Source organism: Protopterus annectens, chromosome 4.part1 (assembly GCF_019279795.1).
Source record: "Protopterus annectens isolate FY-2018-M chromosome 4.part1, PAN1.0, whole genome shotgun sequence".
Lineage (NCBI taxonomy): Eukaryota > Metazoa > Chordata > Ceratodontiformes > Protopteridae > Protopterus > Protopterus annectens.
Genome location: NC_056734.1, coordinates 512,563,641 through 512,575,520, shown reverse-complemented (window position 1 = coordinate 512,575,520; position 11,880 = coordinate 512,563,641). Strand labels below are relative to the sequence as shown.

The 11,880-nt window shown below is 40.9% G+C and overlaps 1 protein-coding gene across 1 annotated transcript in view; it reads left to right on the top strand.

Annotated features, from left to right (window-relative positions):
• Positions 1-1,697: 1,697 nt before the first annotated feature.
• The window catches only part of LOC122801242 (septin-2-like), a 919,510-nt gene continuing 909,327 nt past the window's right edge, over positions 1,698-11,880 (top strand). The window contains exon 1 of the mRNA XM_044070794.1: positions 1,698-1,803. Coding sequence (XP_043926729.1) covers positions 1,698-1,803 — 106 coding nt within the window. The remainder of the gene's footprint in view (positions 1,804-11,880) is intronic.

The window sequence follows — 11,880 nt, the reverse complement described above, 5'->3', positions numbered from 1 at the left end:
CACAGCCATGTCCATCCTTTTCGCAAAATCCACTACCATCTGACCTTCTGCATTCCTTTGCTTAACACCATACCTACCCATCACTTCCTCATCCCCTCTGTTCCCTTCACCAACATGCCCATTGAAATCTGCTCCAATCACCAGTCCCTCACTCTTGGGTACAGTCATCACCACTTCATCCAACTCACTCCAAAATGTTTTTCTCCTCCATCGCACACCCAACTTGTGGAGCATATGCACTAACAACATTCATCATTACACCATCAATTTCCAGCTTCATAAACATCACTCTATCTGACACTCTCTTCATCTCCAAAACACTCTTAGCATACTGTTCCTTCAGGATAATGCCTACGCCATTTCTCCTCCCATCCACACCATGATAAAACAATTTGAACCCGCCTCCGATACACCTAGCCTTGCTCCCCTTCCATCTGGACTCTTGCACACACAATATACCAACTTTCCTTCGGTCCATCACATCAGCTAGCTCTCTCCCTATACCAGTCTACTGTCAACATTCAAAGTTCCGACCCTCACTATCACAGTCCTAGCCTTTACCTGCCTTCGGCCATGCCTTCCGCCTCTCAGCCCAAGTAACACCTATTAATAACAGGGTTCTGATTTCTCAGACTTGAACACAGAACTACAGTTGTTGCTTTGAAAAACAATTAACTCTACTACATTTTCAAGTCTGTCATATAAACATTCTTTAAAACCTTGCAACAGAGGTGGACACTAATGAAAATCAAAGGAAGCAAAGTAAACATGCGGATTGATGCTGACAGTGAAAAGTAGGTAGCCACAGCAATGTTGTCAACTGATGAGAGAGAGAACTAGAGCAAATGATCCCCTTGTCATAAGGATTTCTTTCTGTCCCTCTTAATTGCCATCAGGAACGCAAAGCTACTGACTTAATGCTAGCCATGGCAGCATCCTTCAGATCATTTTGGGGTAAAACAATTTGGAAAATAACAGTAACCATTTACTTTGATACAGAGATATTAGCAGGTTCTCCATTTAAAAAAGTAATGATCTGACTTTTATGCTGTGGAAATTTGTCTGTTTTAATTAGAGGTGTTGCAAGAGATGCCTTTTTATGTGTTTGTCTGAATGCACTGTCGTCCTCTAATAGCTTAGTATGTACTGTAAATATTGTTCAGTTTCTTTAAATGTATTATCTTTATTGTAATGCTTGTGGAGCTTTTCTCCCTGGGCCTGTGCTGAAAAAGGGCTATTCCAGTTCAGTCGGACAATCCCAGTCAACTAATGTAAAATAAATAATAAGAATGTATGCTTTGGGTGCTTAACAGTGTGTGAAAAAAAAAATGCCCCCCAAAAAAATGTTTTATATTGTGCTGGATGTTGAAGTGCTGTGCATAAGCAAGATATTGTACCGAGTTGCAGCTATGTTAATACTTTGACATGGAGCTGCATCTTGCCTCAAGGGCAACCTGTATTTTGTAGCCTGAGATACTGCACAGTTTAAATGGAGCAAAACAAATTCAAAGAACTGTCAAACTGGTCTTCATAAAGTCTGTGTATAGTAACGTACTGCAACCTAATTTAAACAAGAATGCTGCAGCATAAAGTTGTAATACATCAAATTAATAAGGCAAAATGCTTGCTGCAACTTTCATCAGAAATAATTAGCATCATTAATTTTCAGCTCTGATTAAGGAACTTGCTCACTGATCATGTATTTTTTAATACTAGGTGAATCTGGGCTTGGTAAATCGACTCTTATAAACAGCCTGTTCTTGACCGATCTCTACCCAGAAAGGGTGATTCCTGGAGCAGCAGGTAAGAGATTAATGGGCTGTGTTGCAGCAGTGTGGAAGGTTAAACCTTGCTTCTCAGAGTACTCATTTTTAGCCTACACTGATGTTCCATTTACAGCATGTTGCACTGCTGTGCAGTTGAGTCAGATACCGACGGAAGCTTAGGCTTGTCCCCAAGTACTGAGTCCTGTCTTTTAGAAGTTACTGATGAGCAACATAATCTGGTAAATGAAAAATGATGCTAATAAACTATTGATTGAGCAGAACGTGTAGATGGGCAGAGGATTTTTGTCATTCATCTGACTACTATATCTCTACATTTGCATAGCAGTGTCAGTGGCTCAGTAGTTAACATGCATACCTTTGCTTTGAAGATCAGAAGCCTGTGGAATGTTCTTCGTGTTTCACTGTTGCAGTCATCACATTTGGGTTATCTGCTTTGCAGTAGCCCTCAGTCAGCCTGATTATCAAAGTCTTGGGTCCTGCGTCGGTTGCTGTCTCATCTTCCATGATGTCAGGTCGTCGGGGGTATAAAACATGCAGCCAATGCCATTACATCAGTCTTTATTGCCGTGCGGTGCCCGAAGCAGAAGTAGTTCACAAGTGCTGGTCAGCCGACTCTTCAAATTTTTGTTTTCGAGATTCAGAACCGAAGTCTTCAACTAAAGCTAAGTACCCCGTTGGGGAAACTTTTTATTGCTCTTCATCGATGTCAGTAAAAGTTAATAATTGCATTTCTTGTGGAAAGCAAATACCTCATAAAGATTTTAATTCGTACTATATTCCTTGCCTAGGCCCTGACCACGACGTTCCTCGCTGTTGGTTTTGTGCCTTATTTAACCAACGAACTATCCGTCGTTGGTATATTTACGCTTCTAAATATTTCTGTTCTCTGTTCATTTATCCAGATATGTTGTTGGTAAGCCATCTGACTACCAGCATTCTGAAAAAACACAAAGATAAAGATGGAGACAGGCTGTCTAGGTCCAAAGCTGCGGACAACGCTTCTCCTAAGCCAGTCGCCAGTTTGCCGGTACTCAGTGAGTTACTTTCGCAGCCCCTGATACCCGCTACTTCTGATTCGCAGGCCTCTACTGAGACCTATTCAGAGTCCAGTATGCCGTGAGATGCTTCAGCTGTGGAACCTGCACATGTCTCTACCTTGGATGGGTCTGGAGTCGCTGTGCAGGCACCGGCTTCTGAGGGTGTATTCAGGCTTACGGACTTGCATATTAAACTGATGCCACCTTCTACTTCTTTAAGGCCTAAAGCTTGAACCATGCCTAGAAAACCAACGCCCAGGCTGCATGCCTATGCCTCTATGCCTAAAAACAAATGATAAGAATGGCTGAAGACCTTATAACTTTAATTAGGGGAAGCCAACTATCCCCTTCTAAGAGACCTAGGACTGAATTTGCTTATGAATCTTCTGACCAGGATTCTGAAATTTCTTGTTTCTTCTGATGACCTGGATTTACCCTGATCTGCTTATGAGGATTCTGATGCAGAGGACTCTATTCCTTCTGCATCCCCTCCAGAAGATTTCTCTCTTGGTGAAACCTTGTATACTCTTAGGGAGCATTTTCGCTGGGAAAGCCAGGATTACTCTGATTCAAAAAAGAGGCTTAGGGACGACTTACTCCTGCCTCAACACAGGCCTTTAGCTATTCCTCCTGTAATAGACATTGTTGATGATGCCTTTTCGGAATCTAGTTTGGCCCCTGATTCTTTGCCTCCTGTTCCCAGAGAACTTGATAGTTATTATAGGGTTCCTGATTCTCACAAGTTCCTTTTTAAAAATCCTACTGCGGATCCTGAGATTATTTCACAGGGACCCAAGGGCATTAAGGCTACTACTGCCAAAAGTCCTACCCCTTCTGATAGAGACTCAAGGGCACTGGATAGATGGGGTAAGAAGGGTATACACTTCTGCAACCTTGGCCATTAGGTTATCAGCAACATATTATTGGATTGCTTAAACAGAAAATGATGTTGATTCCTGACTGTGCTGAAAATAAATATTTACAGGATGTAATGCATTCTGCTGAACAGGTTGGAAAACATACTTTGCAATGTGGGTTTGATTCATTAGAGGCCTCTTGCAGGGCTGCTGTCACTGGGTCTGTACTTGGCTTAAGGAACAATCTTTGCCAGATCATGTTAAAGCTAAATTTTTGGATGCTCCCTTAAATCAGGACAGTCTGTTTGGCAACAAAGCAGAAGACGTTCTTAAAAAGATTGAGGAAAAAGCTAAATCTATGCAAACTGTTTCCTACAAGTTCAGCCTCCAAGATTTAGTAGGCATTGGCCATCCAAGAATTGGTCCTTTCCTGCCTCTTCCAGGCCTTCTCAACCCAAACCCAGAACCAGCAGAAGCTCCAGGTTTCAGTCCCAGGGTATGCACAAAACTAAGCAGTGGGGGGTTTCTGCTTCCAAATCAGGGAGTAGTATGACTCCCCCTATGGAGATCTGTCTCAATAACTTGACTTTAAAACTTCCAAGCACTTCTCAACTGACTGCTCCTTTAGGGGGAAAGATTGCTCTGCAGGCCAAAAACTGGGAACTCATTACCCAGGACAAATGGGTTTTAAATAGTTTCCCAAGGTTGCAGATTTCGCTTCCACACATTACCAACCCCAAACGGTTGGCTGGATTTACCCCCAAATCAATGGGCAGAGGCTCAAAAGCAAGTACTTACTCTCTTAAGCATAAAGGCTGTTCAAACTGTGCCAGAAGAGGAAAAGGGACATGGTTTTTATTCAAGACTTTTCCTGATACCCAGAAAAGACAATTCATGGCGTCCTATCCGGGACCTTTATACATTAAACTCTTTTTTTGTTGATTCCAAAATTCAAGATGCTAACTCTTCACCAGCTACTTCCTATGCTAAGCAAAGATGCGTGGTTGGCAGCACTGGATTTAAAGGAAGCCTACCTGCACATCCCAATTAGGGAATCTTGCAGAAGATACCTACGCTTTAAAGCAGGCTACATGCACTATCAGTTCTCTGCACTGCCTTTTGGCTTATCTACTGCGCCCAGGGTATTCACAAAGTGCCTAGCGCCTGTCATTGCATTTTGCAGGCAAAGAAAAATTCAAATATACCCATACCTGGATGATTGTCTAATTCAGGCAGTAAGCCAGGACATGCTTTTGAATCATCTGGCATTTGTACAAAGGGTGCTAACTTGTCTGGGGTACACCATAAACGAAAACAAGTCACATCTGGTACCCTGTCAACGAATTATATTCCTGGGAGCAAGCATGAAGACAACTTCCCAGATGGTTTTCCTCACGCCAGAGAAACAAATTAATTTGACAACTTACTGCAAACTAGTGGCCACAAAGAACCTGCTATCTGCAAGGCAAATACTACAAGCCTTGGGGTTCATGGCCTCCTGCTTTCTACTAATTCCATATGCAAGACTGCATGTGAGGAAACTACAGTTGTATCTAAAAAGCTTATGGTGTCAACATTCTCAGGATCTAGAAGCAATGATTCCCGTCATAGCTTGCCTATGGCTAGAATTCCTTTGGTGGGCAGAGGCCTGCCACCAAAACAAGGGGCTGCCATTCACTCTATCCACTGCCGCCCAAACCCTAACAGACGCATCAGGCTATGCATGGGGGGGGGGGCTCACTTGGCAGGGAAGTGCATTCAGGGCAAATGGAACCAAAGTCAAATGCACCTGCATATCAAAAAGAAATGTTAGCTGTACATAATGCTCTGACAGCCTTCAAGGACCACATTCTTACAGGACCATTAATGATAGACAACACCACTGTTATGTGGTACATAAACAAGCAGGGGGAACCCACTCATGCAATCTCTGCATACTAGCCATGGCTCTGTGGAACACAGCCTTGAGCTACAAAGTGCACCTACAGGCTTAATTCCTGCCTGGAAACTTAAACACACTGGCAGATGATCTAAGCAGAAATCTCATGGACCCACACAAGTGGAAACTGGAACCAAAGACATTCAACATGTTGATAAACAAATGGAGGAGCCCACATATAGACCTGTTTGCCTCCCCCAGAACTACCAATTGGACAAATTCTGCACAAGGACTCCCCGCAAGCAAGCTTGGAAAGTGGATGCCCCGTCCTTCACCTGGAAAAATCTATCTGTTTATACCTTTCCTTCTCTGTCTCTTCTCTCCAAGGTACTGCTAAAGACAAAACAGGGCAAACCATGGATGATTGCACCAGACTGGCCATGTCAACACTGGTACCCCCTCTTGTGCAGTGTGTCACTGCTGGATCCATGGCACCTGCCCCAGTTCCCTACCCTGCTGTCCCAGCAGGAGGGCCAGATTCTGCACCTTCATCTTCAAGCCCTCAACCTGGCAGCCTGGCTAATTACCTGAGCTCTCCGTTACCATCCCTCAGTAAACAAGTGTTGGATATTGTTCTAGAGGCACGGAGGCCTAGTACTAGAAAGTCTTAATGCTGAAAAATGGAAGAGATTTTGTTCCTGGAACCAAGCTCAGGGGATGGGGCACAGCAGCGCCCAATTTACTTCAGATTCTTCAATACTTAACTGAGATGCTTCACAAAGGTCTTTCCTTCTCCTCCATCAAAATTCATGCCTCAGCCATTTCAGCTCATTACAACACTGTACCACCCCTCTTCTCTCATCCACTGCTCAAGCAGTTCCTCAGAGGGGCCAAGAAATTAAGACCACCTAGGAGAGCCCCAACTCCAGCCTGGGACTTTAACTTTGTATTGGAAAAACTCACTCTGCCTCCTTTTGAGCCAGCTGCAAGGGCAGAGTTGAAATTCCTTTCTTGGAAAACGGCATTCCTTTTAGCCATCACTTCAGCAAGAAGGGTGTCTGAATTACAGGCCCTTATGGCAGTGGAGCCTTTCATCATCTTTCATGTGGACAGGGTGTCCCTCAGGACCAATCCCTCCTTCATGCCCAGATAGTATCCAGTGTGGCTCTTAATCAGTCCATTCATTTGCCAACCTTCTTTTCTAATCCATGGAACAAAGGAGAATGCATACTGCACTCCTTAGATGTGCAGACAATTTAGATATTACTTTGACAGGACTAAACCTCTCAGGAAATCTGAGCAGCTGCTGGTGGCATTTGCTGCAGGGGCAGAGGGGAAGGCCATTTCAAAGCAAACCATTTCTAAATGGATAGGCCACTGCATTTATTTCTGCTATAAGCACCATGGAAAACCTATCCCACAGGGGATAAGACCACATTCTACCAGGGCTGCATCTACTTCTTCAGCCTTTCTCAGAGGTGTCCCTACCAGGGACATCCTAGAATCTGCTACCTGGAGTTCTGTACATACTTTCACCAAGCATTACCATTTGACAATTTTCTCTAAATCCTGGGCTGGTTTTGCTACTGCAGTCTTGCAGGGCCTTATAGTTGGTCCTAATGCTATTTAAATTCCTCCTCCCATCCTTAGCTTTGGGAATCTACCCAAATGTGATGACTGCAACAGTGAAACACGAAGAACATAGTACAGTTGTGTACACTTACCATAACATAGATGTTAGAGTGTATTCACTGTTGCAGTCCTGGTTACCCTCCCTCCAGCCACCTATCTTTTTTTGGCTATGTCTCTATTCCTTTTTCACTATGCCTAAAAGCTTTTTGGTGTATTTGCTTTTTTGTTGGCGGTATAACCTTGTGTGTGTGTGTGTGTGTGTGTGTGTGTGTGTGTGTGTGTGTGTGTGTGTGTGTGTGTGTGTGTGTATATATATATATATATATATATATATATATATATATATATATGTGTGTGTGTGTATATATATATATATATATATATATATATATATATATATATATATATATTTCATTGCTTCCCATTAGGGGGGCACCTGACATCGGGGGCAAGAAAAACTGATGTAATGGCGTCGGCTTCATGCTTTATACTCCTGACAACCTGACGTCATGGAAGTTGAGACAGCAACTGACGCAGGACCCAAGACTTTGATAATCAGGCCCGACTGAGGGCTACTGCAAGCAGATAACCCAAATGTGATGACTGCAACAGTGAATACACTCTTAACATCTATATTTATGGTAAGTTTACACAACTGTACTTTCTACTCCCGCCTCAGCTGCAGTTTTACTCCGCAGTACAGCACTGGCTGGGACTGCACCTCCTGACAGTGCCATCCTTTGGACGTGAAGTTAAACTGGGGCAGTATCTGCCTGAGCTGGTTGGTAGTAGGCCTAATGAATGTGAAAGATTGATTTTTAATATTTACACTTTGTCTTATTTATGCTGCTCATTTATATATAATTTTTCTTTCAGTTTATGCATGTTTATATACATTACATTCCTTCATCCTCCATTTTTTAAGCCGCCTTTCTTAAAAATCATACTGATATTCTGCAATGAATGTTTTCAAAAACATCAGAACTGGGTTTAGTAAACCTAATGTCCCCCATCATCTTTCATGCAATACAAAACTTCCCTTTTAGGTGGGTATAACCTTGACACCTAGGTAACACTAAACATAATCTGTGACTCTTTTGTAGTGCATTTTCTTTACTGGGAATGCAGAATCCCCTTCCTTATGTAATTTGGATTATGTACTAACACTAGTCTCATTCCTAGGCTCGATATACACTTTTTTCCTCCCGTTTGAAATTTGATAAGCCTTCCGTATATTTGAATTATCTTATTTCTTCTGTCATTTTTCTCTAATGTTTTCTGTTACTATATGTTTTTTGAATTTAAGCTTTAAAGCACTCATTTCCATAACTGAAAAATGCATTTCTCCTTTTTCACCGTTTACAATACCTTTACACTTTTTTTTTATTCAACCTTAATCGGAATATGTCTTAACTCCTCTTCATTCACATTTTATTTTTTTGTAAATAAAAGCTCTGCTTAAGACTTGCATAATAGCACATAAATTCCTTCTGCTATTTCCCACTTTTTAGACTTCCCTGACAGTTTGTAAGAACTGGATTTGTTACAATCATAAACAAATGTCATTCATTGGACATCCTTGTTAAATCCCTTTTTGAACCTGTATGTTTTTATCCTGCTATCCATTAATTTTATTCTGTGCATTTCCATGTACCTGACATGAAAACATTTCTTACTGTTATCACTTTTTCTGTACTGCACATTCCGTTATGTTGTACTACTGAAGGCCTTTACAGTGTCAAAGACTACAATCTTGCCTCTCTTCCATTTTTGGACAGTATTTCTTTTTAACACAGTCAACATATCTTGCATGCTTTCTCTTATTACATGCATTCCCTCATACATTACATAAAAGATTCAGTAAAGTAACAGAAAAGGTAAAGTTTTTGGATGCATTTGAAGTCACAGAAGGTAGTTGAGGCAAACATAAAATGGCTGAGCACTGTTCACTGAAACTACTTTGCTGACAGTAGAGTTTACCCGTTTCTCCACGGTTGTGCAATCTCAAAGTTGGTGTGTGTGTGTGTGTGTGTGTGTGTGTGTGTGTGTGTGTGTGTGTGTGTGTGTGTGTGTGTGTGTGTGTGTGTGTGTGTGTGTGTGTGTGTGTGTGTGTACATCTATACACACACACAGCCAGAAGTATGGGGGACTGTCAAAAAAAGGCTTTCTTCAGTGTTTGTTGAAGGCAATTGCAGCTTATAGTTTTGGCGAATGGAAAAATTAAACCATTTTTGGTGAGTTGACATTAATCCATATTTTTCAAAACCAAGAAAAAGCGATATCCAACTGACTGAACTCCACAAACAAAGAAAGCGGAGAACACTGTAGGCTAAACCACCTCCAAGTTTATTTCTGTTTAAAACACAAGATGCGTAGCACGTAAACAAAAAATACTGATAGCACCAAATCATGAAATGAACGCCTTCCCAATACAAGCGTTTTCGTCCTAGATGGACTTCATCAGATAAATCAGTTATTCTAAATTCATCTTTTATACAAAATTAAAAACATCTTAGCCAATCAATTTCATAAATACAAATTTAAAACATCAAATCAAACCTTCAAGCTATTTAATAATTTATTATGCTCTCCTCTTTCAGTGACATGGTGTCATTAAAATTATTAAATATAAATTATTTAAAATAGATTCCACCCAATAAATAATCAATAAAATATATTTAATAATAATTTTAATGACACCTCATGTCACTGAAAGAGGAGAGCATAATAAATTATTAAATAGTTTGAAGGTTTGATTTGATGTTTTAAATTTGTATTCATGAAATTGATTGGCTAAGATGTTTTTAATTTTGTATAAAAGATGAATTTAGAATAATTGATTTATCTGATGAAGTCCATCTAGGACGAAAACGCTTGTATTGGGAAGGCGTTCATTTCATGATTTGGTGCTATCAGTATTTTTTGTTTACGTGCTACGCGTCTTGTGTTTTAAACAGAAATAAACTTGGAAGTGGTTTAGCCTACAGTGTTCTCTGCTTTCTTTGTTTGTGGAGATTAATCCATATTTATGCAAGTGTAATGTGTCCCTTTATGAAATAACTGCGCAATTTCTCATGTCTTCTCTTAATCCGTTTTATATGAATTTCATGGGACCTTCACATATTTTCCTTATACCCTCATATAACATACATTTATTTCTTTGGTGTAAAATCTTCATTCTTATTATGAAACAGTCTGTCCCATCTGACATAAAACACTTCCTTCATTTACTACTTTCAGAATTTTTCTTGGTTTACCTCTCACTAATGACTGTATTTCAACTATACTGTAGTCTTTACTCTTTCTTTATATTTTTCATTCATATTCTTAACATAACGTATTACTATTTTCATTATGCATTCCTGCCTGCAACATACTGCACCACTACATCTTCTTTCGGCTTTTCCAGTGGATCAACTGTCCGCTCATGATTGGCAGTGGAGTTTTATGGTGTCGAGTTGCCAGCCCGGCACCCAACCTTCCACAGAAGGCACAACATACTGCACCACTACTATCCTTTAAATTATTTTTCCTTTTTAGACAAAAATCTGTCTAAAAAACACTTTTTCCTTTTTGTCACATATTTGTTTTCTTCTTTAACTTCATTTTTCTTTAGAAAAAGTGAAATATCAGTCTCCTTATTTCAACTTGTCTGTTTCACCTTTAAACTTTTTTTTTTTATTTATATTTTCTTTATGCATTATCCACCACTCTGATTATGTTATAGAAAGGCCTCCTGGTATTAATGCTCATTCCACAATACATTCCTTTCCCATCTGTTGTCACTTGACTCTTTTATCTATTCGGCCCTGTTGATCATCTTTAAAAATTTTTCATGCTCACTTGTTTTGCATTGCTATGTGATCTGTATGCTATGCTGCTTTCCTACCTCCATGTTCTTCACATAATTCCTGCAAGTCTCTCCTTTCTTAAATACAGTCTTGACACCACTGATATGTAGTTAATTCCCTTACTTAATTTTTGATACTGTAAACCTTCACAGATAGTGTGTATATTGTTTCCTTCTGACTTGCTTTGTAGCATCTGCCTCACCCTATTTGCAGTAGAGATGGTATCATCTTAGTCCAGTTGTAACTTGTCCCCTTCATTAATTCCTAATACTTCGTACTGTTAATTTCAGCATTAAGCACACCATGCCCTGCTTCATCTGAACCACTTCCCCTACATGATGTCCTTCAAGAATGCAACTGCAGTCATAACATATGGGTTGTCCTGCCTCAGGCAGCCCTCGGTCGGCCGAATTCTAAAGTCTGGGTCCGGCGTCGGCTGGTGTCGCCTCCTCTCCGACGTCACAACGGCTGGAGTATAAAGGCATCGGCCAACGCCATCTTCTTCAGTCTTTCTTGCCGCGCGGTGCCCGAAGCAGAAGCAGTTCGCAAGTGCCGGTCGGTCAGCTCCTGTGTTTTCAGTACCGAAGTCATCTAAAAGCTAAGTACCCCGTTGAGGAACATTTATTCTTGCCTCAGCCGATGTCAGAACAAATTGAGAAAGTTAATAATTGTTTGTCTTGTGGTAAACAAATGCCTCATAAGGACTTCCATTCTCTCTGCCTTCCTTGCCTGGGCCCAGACCACGACGTCTCGGCCTGTGCTGCCTGTGCTTGCTTTAATAAGCGCACTCTCAGGCGCCGGGCAGAATTCGCCGAGGACTTTTTCGGTGAATCCTTT